General features: G+C 30.5%; 1 protein-coding gene across 1 annotated transcript in view; it reads right to left on the minus strand.

The window, feature by feature from the left end:
• Nucleotides 1-3,280: 3,280 nt before the first annotated feature.
• LOC148232783 (multiple PDZ domain protein-like) overlaps nucleotides 3,281-16,882 on the minus strand; it is a 243,705-nt gene continuing 230,103 nt past the window's right edge. The window contains exons 27-34 of the mRNA XM_088191080.1: nucleotides 9,184-9,240; nucleotides 8,465-8,566; nucleotides 6,914-6,985; nucleotides 6,580-6,841; nucleotides 6,386-6,510; nucleotides 5,352-5,510; nucleotides 5,138-5,275; nucleotides 3,281-3,534 (exon numbers count right to left, since the gene is read on the minus strand). Coding sequence (XP_088047206.1) covers nucleotides 3,364-3,534; nucleotides 5,138-5,275; nucleotides 5,352-5,510; nucleotides 6,386-6,510; nucleotides 6,580-6,841; nucleotides 6,914-6,985; nucleotides 8,465-8,566; nucleotides 9,184-9,240 — 1,086 coding nt within the window. The 3' untranslated portion in view covers nucleotides 3,281-3,363. The remainder of the gene's footprint in view (nucleotides 3,535-5,137; nucleotides 5,276-5,351; nucleotides 5,511-6,385; nucleotides 6,511-6,579; nucleotides 6,842-6,913; nucleotides 6,986-8,464; nucleotides 8,567-9,183; nucleotides 9,241-16,882) is intronic.

The raw sequence follows: 16,882 nt of genomic DNA on the forward strand, positions 1-16,882 counted from the left end.
ATATTTTACCACTAACACTCCAGTGATTCATTAGTGAGTCGCTTGTTAATTCACTCCACATGTCAGTGTTCCATCAGTGAGTCGCACTGCTTTCTCAAAGAAAATAAATAATATTGTACTAGTGACATTTGTCGGAGTTTTACCAAGTTTTGTTTATAAAAAAAATAAGAAAGATATATACTTAATCAAAGGCGACTCACTAATAAGTCACTGGAGTATAAGTAGTTAAAATAGTGCTTCGCAATTCTGCTCGATCTCTTTTTGACTTGAAGAGCAAAATTTGTGGATAAATTATTGAGCGATAAGAGACAGGTTTTGCACGTATTTATGAAGTGTTATAGAAACGGGTGTTTTATAAACACTTAACTAATATATTATTTGTCATGTATACATTAAATATATTTCCTTATTATGTTTAATATCATGTATAGATTAAGTAAATAAAATAATTGAAATAAATAAAGTAATTTGATATTTAAATAGGTAAGTGACATTTGGTCCATGTCATTAGTTTTTCTCTAACAAGTATAGTTCTTGTGTTAATAGCCAATTTAATCATTTTTACAAGTAGGGTGCGAATAAATATACATTCTTAACGAAAAATAACGGAAGCTAATTAAATATTTGTAGAAAAAAATGTTAAGAATTGTATCTTAGCGTTATAATATACAAAACTACACGTTACAAGTAGCCGTAAAAAATATTAAAATGACTATAAAAATTAATCTACATATGCTAGAAAAAACTGATTAAGACGATAGATTATTGCTACAATAAGAAAAACGATAATTTTGCAAAAAATTCTGAGCACTTTTGGAATGATTTTTATACTAAGAATTTCACTTTTTCTACTTTAAAAATCGATAATTAAAACCTGAAGCGTAAAATTTTTTTTATCGATTAAATATGTATTATTATATATTACATTCTTTACTGTAATTGTAATGTATTAAATTATAGAAATAAAATTAAAAGTGATTTTTCTACGTATCGTTAATCCAAAAGTTAAAAAATACTCAATTAAGTTACTGTATACTTGTGGCACTCTGTACAGTGTAATATTTTGGACTGAAATTGCGGTCAATATATATTTCACAATATGATGAATTAATTTATTATTCTAAAATAAAAGTCTTGAAATAATTGGAATTAAAATATTTTTATTTTCATTATAACAACTTATGTGGCAAAAAACACTGTCTGTATTTTTATTTTATCAAACTATAACTGTACATAAAACTGTGTGAATAATAAAACAGTCATCGCTACAAAGTGTCTGTTTTTTAAATTAATAATTTTGGTACTTGTTTATGATTATAGTTAAACTATGGCGATTAATATACGGTATGTAATCAAATATATAATGCGACTATATAATCAGTAAGGGTGAAACAACTATGACGTGAATGAAGGCTAAATTTTACTATAAATAAATATATTTTCATTACGCTAATAATATTAATATTTTATATATATATAAATTTAACTTTAAACATTTACATCTAGGTAAAAACTTTTTGAAAACTAGATAAAAATTAGATTTTGCTAAACCCGTTTAGATTGTTTTTCGTCTCATTGCGCTTCTCTTTTTCTTTACCAATAAGCAAAGTCAATCAATGATAATAACGAATAATTTTAATTGACCGATTGTGTGTATTGGACATTTTTGTATACGGACGCAAGTATTTTTATCCGAATCAATGAGAGAGACACGGTTACGTTTTAGCTATTCGTCTATATTTTTCTCTGATAGTATATTTTTTAGTAACGTCGCCATATAATTAATAAAATATCCATATATATTTTAGAATTTCACAATTCACCTCGATCATATTATATATGAATATATAAAAGGTGTGAGCAAACAATGATAGAAATTAAACGTTTAGAAAACTTCTATATATTCAATAAAATATCAAGACGTTCATATCTTTAATCACAATTGCGAATACATGTTTTATATTTATACGAGATGGCGCACTTAATTTTTTTTATTGTTATATATTATTAATAATATAAAGAACATATAGATAGGAACTGATATTTTAAAATTATATAAGAAATGGATGTAATATAAAATATAAAAGGAAACTTCAATTGGCTCGGCAGGTTTTGGTAGTGAGAAATTTATGAAATAAAACTAAAAGTTACATAATGGTTTAAGAATATTTTTTAAATTTTCTCATGATAATATTTGAAGAAAATGCTATAAGGCAAGAATTTGTAACGATTTGACATGACCCGCGGTAGGAATTGTATTATTTATTCCTGAAAATTGTAAGTCAAAGAATGCACTTGGGTTAAATACTAATGTAAAGGTTATTTCAAGATAAATTAAAACTCAATACAAATCTGATACATAAAGTTAACTTTAAGTGCGCCACTTCATATGCATTTAAATCATGTATGTTTACATATTTTTAGATAATTCGACATTAAGTTTATAAATACATATAGTTTTATTATCAACACCAAAGTTACAAGATAGTTACAAAGCAATTACAATTAAACAATTCCTTTTTTGTTTATTCAACTGGTTTATGATCTATTAAAGTTAAACACTAGACATTTTGGCTTAGTGAGTTTAAAAAAAATCTTTAGTTACTTTAGAAGGATCACAATTTTGGCACATTCTTGTGATATAATTTACATACACACATTCTACGCATTCGTGCATATTTTACTAATGATTCGAATCAAATTCATTCTTTATATACAGTATTATATAGGTTAGGATAAATTGAAGCTTGAAAATATGTTTTTATCACATTAGAACACCGAAAATATACTAAACAACGCTGGGATCGGTAAAATCATAAAATTACAAACGTCTTGTGTTGTATATTTTATATATATCTATGTACAATTTTTTCATAGGTCCCGTAACCTACATTATGTATAATTTCAACACATATAATCACAAACAATTGTTAGTTTTACATTACATGTTTACACTTTTACAATAATCACATCAAACGTTCAAATGAAATGGCAAAGTAAAAGACAATACAAGCCCCGATTAATGTACAATACATGTTACATACAAACCGATAAAAATCATCACATCGAACAACATCAAAATGTGTTTAAGGTATTTTTCATATATATATATATATCATAATTATGTAACCGAGTAAGTTGTATACATATGTGTGTATATAATATATTTATATATTTTTCATATGTTGAATCGAATTCATGCAAATCTCTTTCATATATATGTGTATATATTTAGCTTAGCTTATGTAAAATTATCTAATATAATTATATTAATTCATCATTTTCTCTTTTTTAAATATTAATTTAATAAATACATCAGTAATGTCTGGCACAATGATTGAATTGCTTTGGGGTTTGCTACGCTTATCGAACCAGTTTGTGTCGGGCCACTTTTATGGTGACTTTGGCCTGAGCACATTTGAGAGCAGCTGCAGCTTCTTCGGACGTGGCATCTTTCAACGGTTGGCCACTGACTGACAAAATAATGTCACCGCGTTGTAGCCTGCCATCTACTTCAGCTATTCCACCGTGCACCTAATGATCAGATAAAATTAAATATTAATGTCATACAAAACTTAAAAGGATACTTAATACTATCCAGAAACACTAAACGAGCTTTAGTATGTCTTTGTGTGCATCTGTAGCTTAAAATAGTTGACGCACACCAATTGGAGCAGCGTAATAATATTTAGAATGGTAATGCACGTCTGTTACTCCTGCAAGTGTACGAGTGGACTTGGAAAGGAGAAGTTTTAAAACAGATCCTTTTCGAACTGGCTATTTTAGCAGTTAAATGCATGATTTAAGTTATGGATCAGCACATCATATGAAGTTTTGAAACTACACAAAAGCTAGATGGGTGCCACACATGCTAGCTTTGGAATAAAAAATAAAATAATATATTAAAATATAATTATTATGACTTAACAATGGTCGAGAACATAAATTTAATTAATAAAAAAAAAAATAGTACAGTGACAGCGTATTAAGAAGCTGGGTAGTTACTCTCATAAGCGAGTTCACAATTATGGATATCTTTGTAGAAACTGGCATGAATAGTTAGCTTTTACATGTTGCTCAAATATCTTTAGGAACTCAAGAGCTGTAGAAAGTTTTACATTGCTTTGCAATGTAAAACTTTCTACGGGAACCGGGGCTGGATTAGACACTAGCATTTATCAGAAGTGTTGAGGTCAGTTATCCCTTGCTCCAGATGATCAGATTTTTAGATTTTGTAATGGTTTTTAATCTTTAATTTTGTTTTTGAAATACTTGCAAAAAATTGATAAAATGGCGTTTTTATATATACAATAATTTTTTAACTCTTTATGAAAGATTTGTATCTATAGTTTCAGTTTTAAATATAAAGTTTTGCTTATTATTTGGGACCCTCAGAGTAATATCACTAATATCCATGGAATTCCACTTTAAAAAGACCTTATTGTAAGCACACCTTAAAACATACTTATGTAGATATATAAATATTTATAGCTAAAGAAAAAAAGGTCAATTCAAAAATTTTGTTCAAAGGCCACCCCCGAAATATTTTTGAGGAGAAGAAATTGCTGTGGGGGCGCAAAAAAGGTCTTTCAGGAAATTTTTGTTCAAGGAGGACATTTTTGAGAAGGACAATTCTGCTCAAAGGAGGACGTTTGGCCACCCCAGATTAACGAGCTGTAATTATGAAGCATTACATGTTTGGGAGAAACACTGCTACTGTTGGTACGGCATGTAGATATATTTTCAAGTTTTGATCAGTAGACTTTTGATGTAATGCACCAAGCTATTAGATATTAGGCATAAATATGTCTCTTAATATGTTTATTAATAAATATCATCTTGATATGTCTGTCTCTAAAGCTTTTATATATTTGAGTTATAAACAGAGCTGTGGAGTCGTTTAAAATTTTACCGACTCCGGCTCCGATTTTATCAATTTATTTTTGCCAGTATATAATTGATAGCAATAAAAATAATGTCAATGATTTACAAATTATAAAAAAAATTAAAGGATTTTAAAAAATCATTAAGCAAAAAAGGTCACATTTACCTAATTCACCTTTATTGACTAATTAACTAATTTATTATGTAAAAAAAAAATAAAAAATATTTATAAAAGAAAACTTATTTCACTTACTAAATCAGAAATGAATACACCAGGCGGTGGTTTTTTAGCCATAACCGCTAGTCCGAGACCTTTGCCAGGCTTTTTCATCAGATCCACTTCAAATTCGTTAAACGTTACCGTCTCTGGCCTCAAAACTGTCATCTTCATCTGAAATGGATTCAAAAGGCAATGGCGTTATTAAAATACAATAATACAAATACACATAAATTATAAATGGCAATACCTTTGGAATGGTTTGTTTGATTAAAGATAAGGCCTTTTCATGTTTCATTTCACGTGCGATTTTGACCCCGTTGCAATCTAAAATTTGATCTCCAGGTTGTAAGCGACCATCTTTAGCAGCTTTTCCGTCTGGGTACACTTCAAGAAGCACGACTCCGCCCTGTAATTCAATTTAATCGTCGTTTAAAAAAATACAACCATATCTATATATATATTATTACACATATTGTTTTTCGACCATCGTGACGCATTGGGGTAACCTGTTTTAAAATTTAAATAAATAAAATATATTTTTTTTGTACTATATATAAAAAGTTTGTCCTTTTGTTTATTTGTCTCAGTCGAATTCGTAAATGAAGCACTCTAGTAGCATGAAATTTTCACAGCATATTATGTTGCTAATTTCTAGCGTAACGCAATTATTTTTAAAATATTATATAGGTAGCTACTTATAGTAGTACAGATTAAATAACAAGCTTTTCAAACACACCTGATTTTAATATTTTTTTTCGGAACATAATTTAAATAATTATTCAAGTACTAAGATGAGCGTTTTCTGACGAGTACTTAAAAAATTATTAAGAAAAAGTTTCTCGGTTCGAGAGACGATGACAGTTGTAGCATGCTCTTTTTAATTAATTGACAATATAATGTACAAAGTAAAAGTAACTAAATATCCAGTTAAATTAATAATTTATAGAATTAATGAAAATTAACACAGCACAAACTAATCTCTAAGGTTGTTGTCCCTATTATGCTGATAAGGAATATAGATTCATTAAAACTGAAATGAAACACGATTAGTTGTAAAAGCATTGAATACATATGTATGTGATTAAGGCAATGATTCTGTATTATAGGTAAAAACTCTATTAAATATATAAATTCCATAAGGCGAATCTATGAACTTGCTCAACAGTAGAGCTTAGTTTGTTTTAATTCAGTAGTGGTTTTAGTATTATCTTAACAAATTTACATTTTTTTATGATTAAATGTAAGAAAAAACAGTTGTTATTAATAATATTGTATATTTACAGGTAATAGAGTATCTTGTCCTCCGACGACGTTGATTCCGAGTGGTTTTCCATCAGTGGTTATATCAATTTGACTTTCTCTTCCCGGTATGATTGGAGCTGTTGCAGGATCTGGAGGTGGTTCACCTGGAACATTAACAGACATATTATATAAAAAAATAATTATTAATAACTCATTAGTTAATTAATATTAACATTTTGCCGGTGACGCCAGTGAAAGTTTGCCAGCCGGTGTATTAGGCCTAGATATATGAGCTGGTCCTTTGAGGTTGGTGGAGTCCGACTTAGCCGGAGTGGTCGATCCTGGTTTGAGAGACGTTGCAGAAGTTGGTCTCGCTGGCGTGCCCGGTGGAAGAGGTTCTTCGAGCACTACCGATGCCCCGCTTTCGTCTTTCTTGTTCGGATTGCACACCATCAAAACGACTACCCCTTCTGTCTTTTTAAGCATGGAAGCGGCCTAAAATTATACAATGTATTGTTAATATGATTTAGAAGTTCATAATATTCTATGATGATTAAATAGGCTTACGGTATCATAGTTGGATCCTAAGAGGGAATCTTTATTAACAGCTAGTATCATATCACCGATGGCAAGGCCGGCCTGAAAATATAAATTTAATTTATAAATATAACAAATAATTAAAGTATTACAACTTTCATTAAAATTATAGTGAAAGTGAACCTTTTTTATAAAAACTACTATAAAAATATATTTTTCACAAAATTATGTATATTATTATAATTTTTCCAGTTATTATAAAGTGAAAAAAAGTTTGAGCGCGCAGCTGCTCGTGCACCGCCTGTTGCACCTTTTCATCAGACCTAAACCTCTTTTCTCCAATCACAAAAAAAATATACTACAACTTAGAAATTCGTGATTTTATTGCAGGTCAAATATTCTTGAGAAAATCTACGTATGTCTTACTGACAACCGTGTTCACCATGTGTATATAGTTCATTAAAGTTACCTTTCGTTTATTACAAAAGATCAGTATAATATTTTGCGGATTTTTTATGGTTTTATTGAGATATTGGTTTATTGAAGATTTCATCACCAGTAACAACTTTCCTGTTTCTGCCTGACAGGCATCAATATGTCATTGTTTTAATTCTTAAGTCGGTATATGTGGCACCCACCTAACTTTGGTAGATCTGCATATTTATCTCTATAAGTGAGGCTATTTCATATACTGTAATTCGGCGAGTTTCCTTCAGTGCCTACAACTGATTGTAAAAAAATGCTCGTTACCGAGCGTTCCCACTGCGACGGCGCCGGTACTATTTTATTGCTTTTGACGTGAATTTTTGACTTCAAAATCTTGTTACCTTATTTACAATGTTGTAAGTGCAGCGGTTATTTTAAGGTATTGATTTTCCTTTATGTTCAAATCTGATCTGTACTACTACCCATTCAGGGCCGGCTGGGGTTCTTGCGGGACCTCGGATAAATATTATGTACAGGGTCCGTTTGGTTATGTTATGTATGAAGAGACACAATCTCGGATAAAATCCCTAAATCCCGACATATAAGCTAGTTCTTCACCCATCGATCACCTTTTAAACTACTTGTATCACTACTGAAAAATTAACAATTTAGTAGAGCAGTGTTCTAAATGTTTATATCGCACTTTTAAGATTTCCATTTGAATTACCTACGTAATTTTATAAATAGTAATATTTCTGTCATTAATTTTTTGCTAATATGTATAGGTTATTTTATGATATTTTACATTTATTTTATACTTTAAAATAATTATTAAAGTGTTACTAAATATAAGCATTTGTTCCTTAAATAATAAAATGCAAACTCTCCACTTTTATATTTATGGCCAAAATTTGACCATAAATATAATAAATACGTAAGTATACATTTTTAGTCTTCTTCGGCTGTTTTTTTATTAGAGTCAACAAATATACCTTTGTAATTACTGCTAATTTAACATAATCGTTCTAATTAGTTGAGCGTGATGCGCGCGCTTACGGCCAACGTGCATCAGTCACGGGTCTTAACGCCTTTTTTAACAACCATGTATGCATTTTACATTAGGCTATGAAGCCATTAAGTGTAAATTATAATCACCTGTTCAGCTGCGCTTCCCTCTTGGATGTCGGATATAAAGATTCCCTGCCCAACTTCTGCATGCCGACCTTCTATTATCATAATCCCGAGGCTCTGGGAACCCTGAAAAATATACCAACGTTCAATTATATATTAGGATGAGTACTATGTTATTGCGCGAGTTTACGGCGCTGCGTTAAAATGCTTTAAATTTACGTGCATATGAGAGGCATTTTGCTCTAAATTTTCGTGCGCATGAATCGTCCGTAGGTTACGAGCAACCGGCAATTAAACAAAGCGGCACATGCACGAGTTTATTTAAACTCCTACATTTAAACGAAAGCATAAATGCCAACATTTATTCTTTCAAGTAATCCCCAAAAGAACTAGGGGGGAAATGTATATCTTAATACTTGACCCAATTTATTAAACGGTTCATAGTCATCCACTTTTAATCACAAAATGGGGTCGAAGTTTATTGTGACCCATTAAATTATATGTATTATATAAAACCCTCCCCCCACTTTGACCCCAATAATCTAATTAAATGATACCGATGTCCATCAAAAATTTAATACAATGTGGATGAAACGGATGCAATTATAATTAAATTGCTTCACTCTATATATCGGAGGAAGGCGCGCCTTGTTAATTTATTTGGACATGCCCGTACGTTTGAGTGTTATGTTCGAATTTAAAAAATACACACTCATATGTATATATGGAATTGTATAATTTACCTTTTTGATGGTGACGCTCTTAACGTTCTTGTACGAAGCATACCGATTTTCGTCAGTCTGAAAAAATTAAATAGACATATATTAATAATTATAAAAATATTATTAGTTATAATTATAATTTCAGTTGTTACTGTTATTAAATATAAAAATAAATTGGCCACTAGTCTCAGTGATAGATGGCGGCAAACGAGCGGCAGTATCAGATAGAAATAAAGGAAGAAACCTTTCATTTCCAATTTATACTGATAGCCATGTAGTAGTAATAATGTGGATGTTACAATTAGAATGTATATAAATGAACCTTCGCTTCGCACGCTTTAGGGGAGAAACGTGAAATTAACACGATAGTAAAGGTTGATGCGCATTCGGAGAATATGAAATTGTAATAAAGTTGATAAATGTGTCGTAAAGAGAGATTTTAGTGCCAGGATATACCTTTGCGCGGTTTATGTGCAGTACTTTGAGGATAAAAGCATTTTTTTAAAGTATGGATACGTTTCAGTGATTAAAAATATATTGTTAGGGAATAAATGTGAGTCGGGAAGTGTTAAAAAAAAATAATGATCATTTTGGAAAGAAAAATCATGGATAATAAACATGGCAGGTAGTTATGGTTTTAAACTTTTAATCCGAATAAATTTACAAAATATTTTAATATTTTTTCTTTATAGATTTTATAGATGCAAAAAATCGATTTTATTTTATCTATTTTATTAATATAATACTATCTGATACAGATACTGTTTGTATCATTATCATCGATTATTTTATTTCTTTCTATTATACTTAATTTAATATTAAAGTTATCTACAACTTCTTTAACATCAATATATGCAAAGCTTTAATTTTAAATTATAAAGTCATATTCTTATGTTCATATCACTCACTATATTAACAAATAGTTGATGGCAGACATATCACATGAAAAACAACATATTCAATTAATACTTCACCATAAAAAAATTATGCACTTAGAAGGAAAATATATAAAATAATATTTTATATGAAAATTAATGTACTTTTTCTTTCTCTCTTACGGAAAAAATAAAATAAAAATGGCACATGTGATAAGTGTGACAACAAGCAGTTTATTTGCACATATAATATTGTTTATCAGCTTTATCTATGCAAAGTGTTATTTAGTAACTGTTAACAATAATTCATGTTATCTTTACTTTCAAGTGAACTTGCCTAAAATATGCGTAGATATACCTACATAATGTAACAGGCAAAGTGTTAATTTAAAAAATGCATACATTAACTAGGCAATGTATTGAATGTTACTCCAGCTACAGTACACACAAAATAATTTAGGAACAATGTAACTAATAATAGTATGCTCTCGCTGTTCAATGTTTGTCTAAGTATTCTGAATTAAATCATTTATATATTTAATAGATATTTTAAACCAATTATGTAAAATAAATAATAATGTCAATTTATATAATCATTTTTTTACGTAGATATGTTGCAGAGAGTTATTCATGGGGTGTTCACTGTTTTGCCCAACGCTATTATTTTTATTGGTTCGGCCATAGAAAAAATAATTCTGATTTAAAAATACATATTTAGTTTAGCCCTGTGCTCACCACCAGTGGAGTTCACAGAAAATGTATACAGACAACCTAGTACGTACACACAATTTTTGTCTGGAGAAAAAAACAGATTTTTAATCAAGAGTTTCTGTTATTATTATTTATTTATAATGTAAATAATTTATAACTTAAGCTGCAGATTGGAACTTGAAAACATTAAGAACGCCGCAGCCTCTACGTATGCTATTCGGCCCATAACGGTCTCTAGCTCAGACGTTTCTGAGTTTGATCCATTATGAATGAATCATTTTTCGATTTTATTATAAGCCACCAGCGAAGCTCACAGAAAATTTACACGGACGACCTAGTACGAGCACACACTTTTTGTCTAGAGACAATAAAACATATTTTTATCAAGAGTTTCTGTCACGAATGATCCATCACGTATCTATACCCAAATATAAATTTATTGTACAATTTTTTACTGCCAAAATTCTAGCTCTTGTAATGTAAATAATTTATAGCTTAAGCCGCAGAGTTAAGAACTTAAAAAAATTAAATACGGATGGATGCTATCCGGTCCATAACGGTCTTTGGCAAAGACATTTCTGGGTTTGGTCAATAAAAAAATAAGAAAAATAAAACAGTTTCTACAAAACATACAGAACGTGCTAGTAAAAAATGTATCAACTATGATATGATTCGAACCCAGGTCTTTCTGGTAACAGTTACCGACTTATACTAGCTATATTTTAGCTTGTGCTTGTGTTCTATATAAATTTAATAATATGTTTCCAAACACACACACACACACATGTTTTTTACAATGAGTGATTTTATACTTGACAAGTTGAAGAAGGAGAGCGAGATGCTAGTTATAGCATGTTTATTTTACTAATTGAGAATGTTACGGATGAGAAAAAAGCTCTCATTTCATCCGAATTAAGGTGGATTAATACAACACGAACTAACCCTCAAGAATGCTTTATAATGAAGCTCTTGCATTTCGCTAAAACTGAGAAATAAAATGCGGTTGCTAATCAAAGCATTGAACACGCACCGATCATGATCATTTGAAGGCGATATGTTTATTTCCAGAATCCCATTTAATTTTTTTGTTTTTGCTTTGAGCAGAATAATTCACCTTGCCTATGCAATGCAGTAATAGTAATTGACTGTTTCTTTTATAAGCAATTTTATGTCGCAATATCATGATTGAAGAACCCAAAACACTTACGATCGCGATCGCGCAATTACTGTAATGCTAGTTATTGCTGTCAAAAACTAGAATGTCGTATATACTGGAACGCGTTTAACGATACCAACAATAAATAAACTCCGCAACTTGACTATCGCTTCTCAGAAATCTGCACGTTTCTCATTGAAACGGCTTAATCAGTTGCTTTTTTGGCACAATATATATGTGTATACTCAACGCAAACACAGCTCAACAATTCGAAACATTTTATTTTCGCACAGGCGACAATAACACTTGCGCAAACACACGTGTGCGCCATTTTGTCATGTACACGTTAACCCGTTAAATTTAACGGGTTAACACGATGTGCGCGGTTAGGTTCGCTTTTGGGCATCTACCCCCTCGGGGCTGTCTTTCTCCTCTTTTGTGCGATTCTCTCACATGAACCGCAGATAGAGGACGCGCGCTGAATTTTGATGTAATTTCATTTCCGCTCTATTCAGGCTGTTGCATCGTAACATCGCAAATACTAATGCTCTATGTATGCCAGTTGAATAATGATATCGATCGTTAGTGATGTTTGTATTGCTGGATTAACCCTCGAACGACATATTTTTATCATTAAATTAGATTGGTTTGTAAGGGTTAAATATAGGAGTCGTGACGGAGTATAATTTATATCTTTTAAACAACGTCAGAGTAGTCATGCTTCCTTGTGCACACAGCTAGTATGCTGATTGGGAGAGAAGACCAATTTAGGAGCAATAAAATTATCATTTAGCTCCGCTTTCAATACATTCATTAGTGAAACTGTAACTTCCAGATAGCCATCCTTGGATATATACAACAATTAATGCGTGTCTCGAAGCTTATAAAGAATGCGTTATGTTGTGGTAAATGATGATAAATGATGGCTTTAGAAAGTCTGCAGAATGGTTTTTTTGAGCTGATTCTTGTGTGCTCTTACAAAGCAATTTCACTTGATTTGTTTAGGAAAATAATTTTATTCTAGTTAAATAGACGGCCATTGTTGATGGATGATCATTTTGCTCACAGAAATAAACAACCCCACAAGAGATTTCCAGAATTGAAGCTTTAGATATTTCGACAAAATACTACAATATTTAAAATTAGTTGAACCAAACTCAAAGCAAATCAAAACGGATTGACTCAATTTAATATTTAATAGTTTGCAACCTTTAAATCTGTTGAAACATATATTTTCTGTTAAAACCAAAACCTAACCAAAACGAATTAGTCAAACTCTAAAAAAATAAATTTGCAGTGACTTGTATTGAAATGCAAAGTATCAAATGTATAGCAGAAACTATTCAATTAATAGTGTAAATATATATTTATTTTTTTAATCAAAATTAAATAGCTTCAAAAAATATTCATTATTTAAAAACATGTTCTAAAACTAACTATAGTTTTAGAACATGTTTTAGTTAATACATTTATTAGTTTTGGATATAAACAGCAAATTGAGTTTCAACGATAGTTAAGAGCAGTATATATTTTCACTAGCGCCTATCAGTTAAATTATATTTTCGCTGGTATAATATTTTTTCTAGCGTTAAAAATCTATTCGGATATAATTTCACTGAAAAAATAGTTACACAGGTAATACACATACATTGGGTTAAAATAAATCAATCTATAATTGAAATATAGCAAAACAATTTAAGTTATTATTTATATAATATATGTCTGAAAACATGACTAGGCTTTATTATTATTATTTAGTATTCGAACTCGTACATTCAAATCATGATTAGCTGAGTAATTAGCTCACTCTGTTGGGCGCCTGTTTGTGACAGTTTGTGATTGAACTGTAGCTCTGTCCAATAAGATTTGTGTATGCGTGTTTACGTCAACATTATACACACATTTGCATAATCTTAACTCAAGGAGCGATTATATAAAATATCAGATAAACAAGAGAGGCTTTAACGTAAGTAGACAATATGTTTTGATACATATTACACTCTGAAAAGTGTGTGCTATTTTTCAAGTATTTTTATAGCAATATTTGAGCGCGTGTTTGAAGTAAGAAATAAATAGTGGAATTCAGATATAACCAGTATTTTATTGTCGATTTAAAAATTATTTTAATTTATTATCAGATAAGGGAAACATTATTTATTTAACATTGCCATTGAAAATCTCATCCGCTTGAATATTGTTGTATTTTATAAAAACAGATTAATTCGCAAGTTAAAGATCATAGGGCCCTAGCTAGAAATCAGTAAATCAACCTCGATATCCTCAGGATTAGGAAATCTAGGTAAACCTAATCTTAAGTGGAAGTAAAAGTGAGAGTGGGAATAGAATATCCCGACCATATACTGAGATGAAAAGCCGCTTTAATTCGGTTAATTCCTAGACAGAGTTGTAGTTGTGTAAGCTGCTATTTGTTTGGCGATATCGCCGCAGACGGTAAACTTTACGACTAGATAAGAGATAACGCCAAAGCTGGCCAGGGTCGTCGAAATGAGAGACTCGCGGTTTTGGCAAAGTGCTCTAGACCTCAACGTGACCGGTGCAAATTTGATTGCACGATACGTGCTCCCGTTTAATACTCGTTCCCAAGCATATGCATATGAATACGTATTTTACTTTAGAGACTAGATTGGATGTGCTAATTTCTGATAAATGTTATTATTACGGATTGCTAGTAAGGCACGGACGCATTTGTATGCGTGCACCACTGCACGCCTGAGATGCTAGTGATAATCATACGCCGTAGAAATGAATGCCCAAACATGAGTTTTTAAATTTTGGTTAGGCCATGTTTTTTCATAACACATGGTAAAGATTCAAACTATTGAATAAATTTAATATCAAATATTGAAACTAAAAATATTAATCTTTAATAATTAAAATAAATTTATAAAATCCAAAAAATCGAGCTAATTCATAATAAACTTATAAAAAAATCAAATTGCAAATTAAAAAATAAATTTTAATATATTTATTAATGTTGAGACTTTGTTAGGATTAGTAACGCACGCCCCCGCTATGTGCGCCTACGCTGCATTAAAGGTAGATAACATATAAAGTTGTTTGTAATAAACGTAAAAAATCTGCAAAAATATAAATTAACATTGATTACAAAACACTATTATTTCGTTTGGCTTATTTCTGGAATTGTGCATGGCGGAAACATAGATAACAGGCAAAAATATGCTTTATGATCTCAGTTAATGATAATGCATCGTAGGTTTGTCGGACAACGACGAAAGCGAAAAGTAAACAACACGGCAATGGCAATCACGCGATCTGCAAACTCAATAGCAATTTGTCAATTTCCCACGTGACTCGTCCGTGTCAGATGCTTATCCATCAGTTTTAATTGAAAATGTGTACATTTTTTGCGAAACAGCGAGGCTACTTCAATGAGATGGTTTACACTACGATACGCTGTTTGTTTACATTTAAAATTGCGACACCTAATGCAAATGTGTAAATTTCAATGATAAAATTGAAGCCTTCGTTTAAAAATACAGATATATTGTGAAAGTCCACAGGAGAGAAAAAAACGTATATTCTTTGAAGTCTATGATAAGATATTATTAATAAACTATTAAAAATATATAATTAGTACAAAGTTTTGCTTATCACAGAAATATCCATTTAAGATCTATAAATATCTTTTGAAGGTTCTTCTAAAATAGTGTTTATATAACTTTTAGTTTTTAAATATTTTTTGTACAAATATTAAGGCATATATATACATATATATAAATTGAGCTAAATAAATAAAAATTTAGACTATTTGAAAGAAATAATTGTCCCTTTAAAAAAACGCGTTTCTATTGAATAGCGCTGTGGTATGAGTCATGTTTTCTTTGAATTGTGTTTCTATGAGTTTTTTCTTAAGAGTTGCTTCTAGAATATGTTTATTTATAGTATGAAAAATAGGGATAGAATAAGTCGATCAAAATGACACTCATAAGTATTCTAAAATTGCGGTTAGGAAAATCGATCTGAGTGATCTTGTTTTTATTGTACTTTCCGCTTCAATGATAACTTCACACCGCTTTGCGTTTGTTATAGAACCGACAATAATACTATTTGTTATTTATTTATAATATACAATTATTAATATTATTAATTGTTTCATTAATACAGAGAAAGAAACAACAAGCATTATCACAAATTAATTTTAATAATCTTCATCAATTAAATAAAATTTAATAAAATATATTATCGGGATCAACCGCGATTGTCGTAAAGAAATTTGTCGCTACGACTTGCTAACAGTTTAAAAAATATGTAATTTCTAAATTTAGACGTTTTTTCTCGTTTATTTGAGCGAATATTTAAAATCACTTAAAAAGGACATGAACAAATCAAAATGACCAATGCCAAATACAAAGAAATGCGTTGCAAAATTTTATCAAGAGTACATAATTTTTTTAATATATGCGAGGGAGCATCTGTTTATTCCATATATATTATTTCAATAAATTATAGTGTTTTTCAACCTTAAATTATACAAAAAAAATATATGACAAGGCTCAAAGGTTCATGATATCTTTAGGTGCGCAATGCATATTGAAGATTTTCTTGTCATCCGCAGTCAAAAGATTAAGGCGTAGATATATTTTTGTGAGTGTGTCAAAGAAGCGATGCAATTGGCCCACCAATATATTCATCTGAGATACGCCAGAGTTGTTTTAAATTAGCAATATAGAATATGCGACCGTAAGTCAAACAGAAAGCCGATAGGCAAGACGCTCCCGAGACTATACCCTACAATATCACATCAGAGCAAATTACAGCCGACAATATTTCGCCGGCACTCCAATTACGTTATTAAGGGGGGAGAGCGCAAAAGTTGGCCAGTTCATGGAAGTTTTTTTAATAATTTCATTAAATGATATTCATTTTTCAAGCTAAATTCAAGAGAAGGAAAATATCCTCACCTACCCCCGATTAAAATCGTGAAACGCTCGGTTAT

Source organism: Plectrocnemia conspersa, unplaced genomic scaffold (genome assembly GCF_051122295.1).
Source record: "Plectrocnemia conspersa isolate PC_06_02 unplaced genomic scaffold, ASM5112229v1 ptg000008l, whole genome shotgun sequence".
NCBI lineage: Eukaryota > Metazoa > Arthropoda > Insecta > Trichoptera > Polycentropodidae > Plectrocnemia > Plectrocnemia conspersa.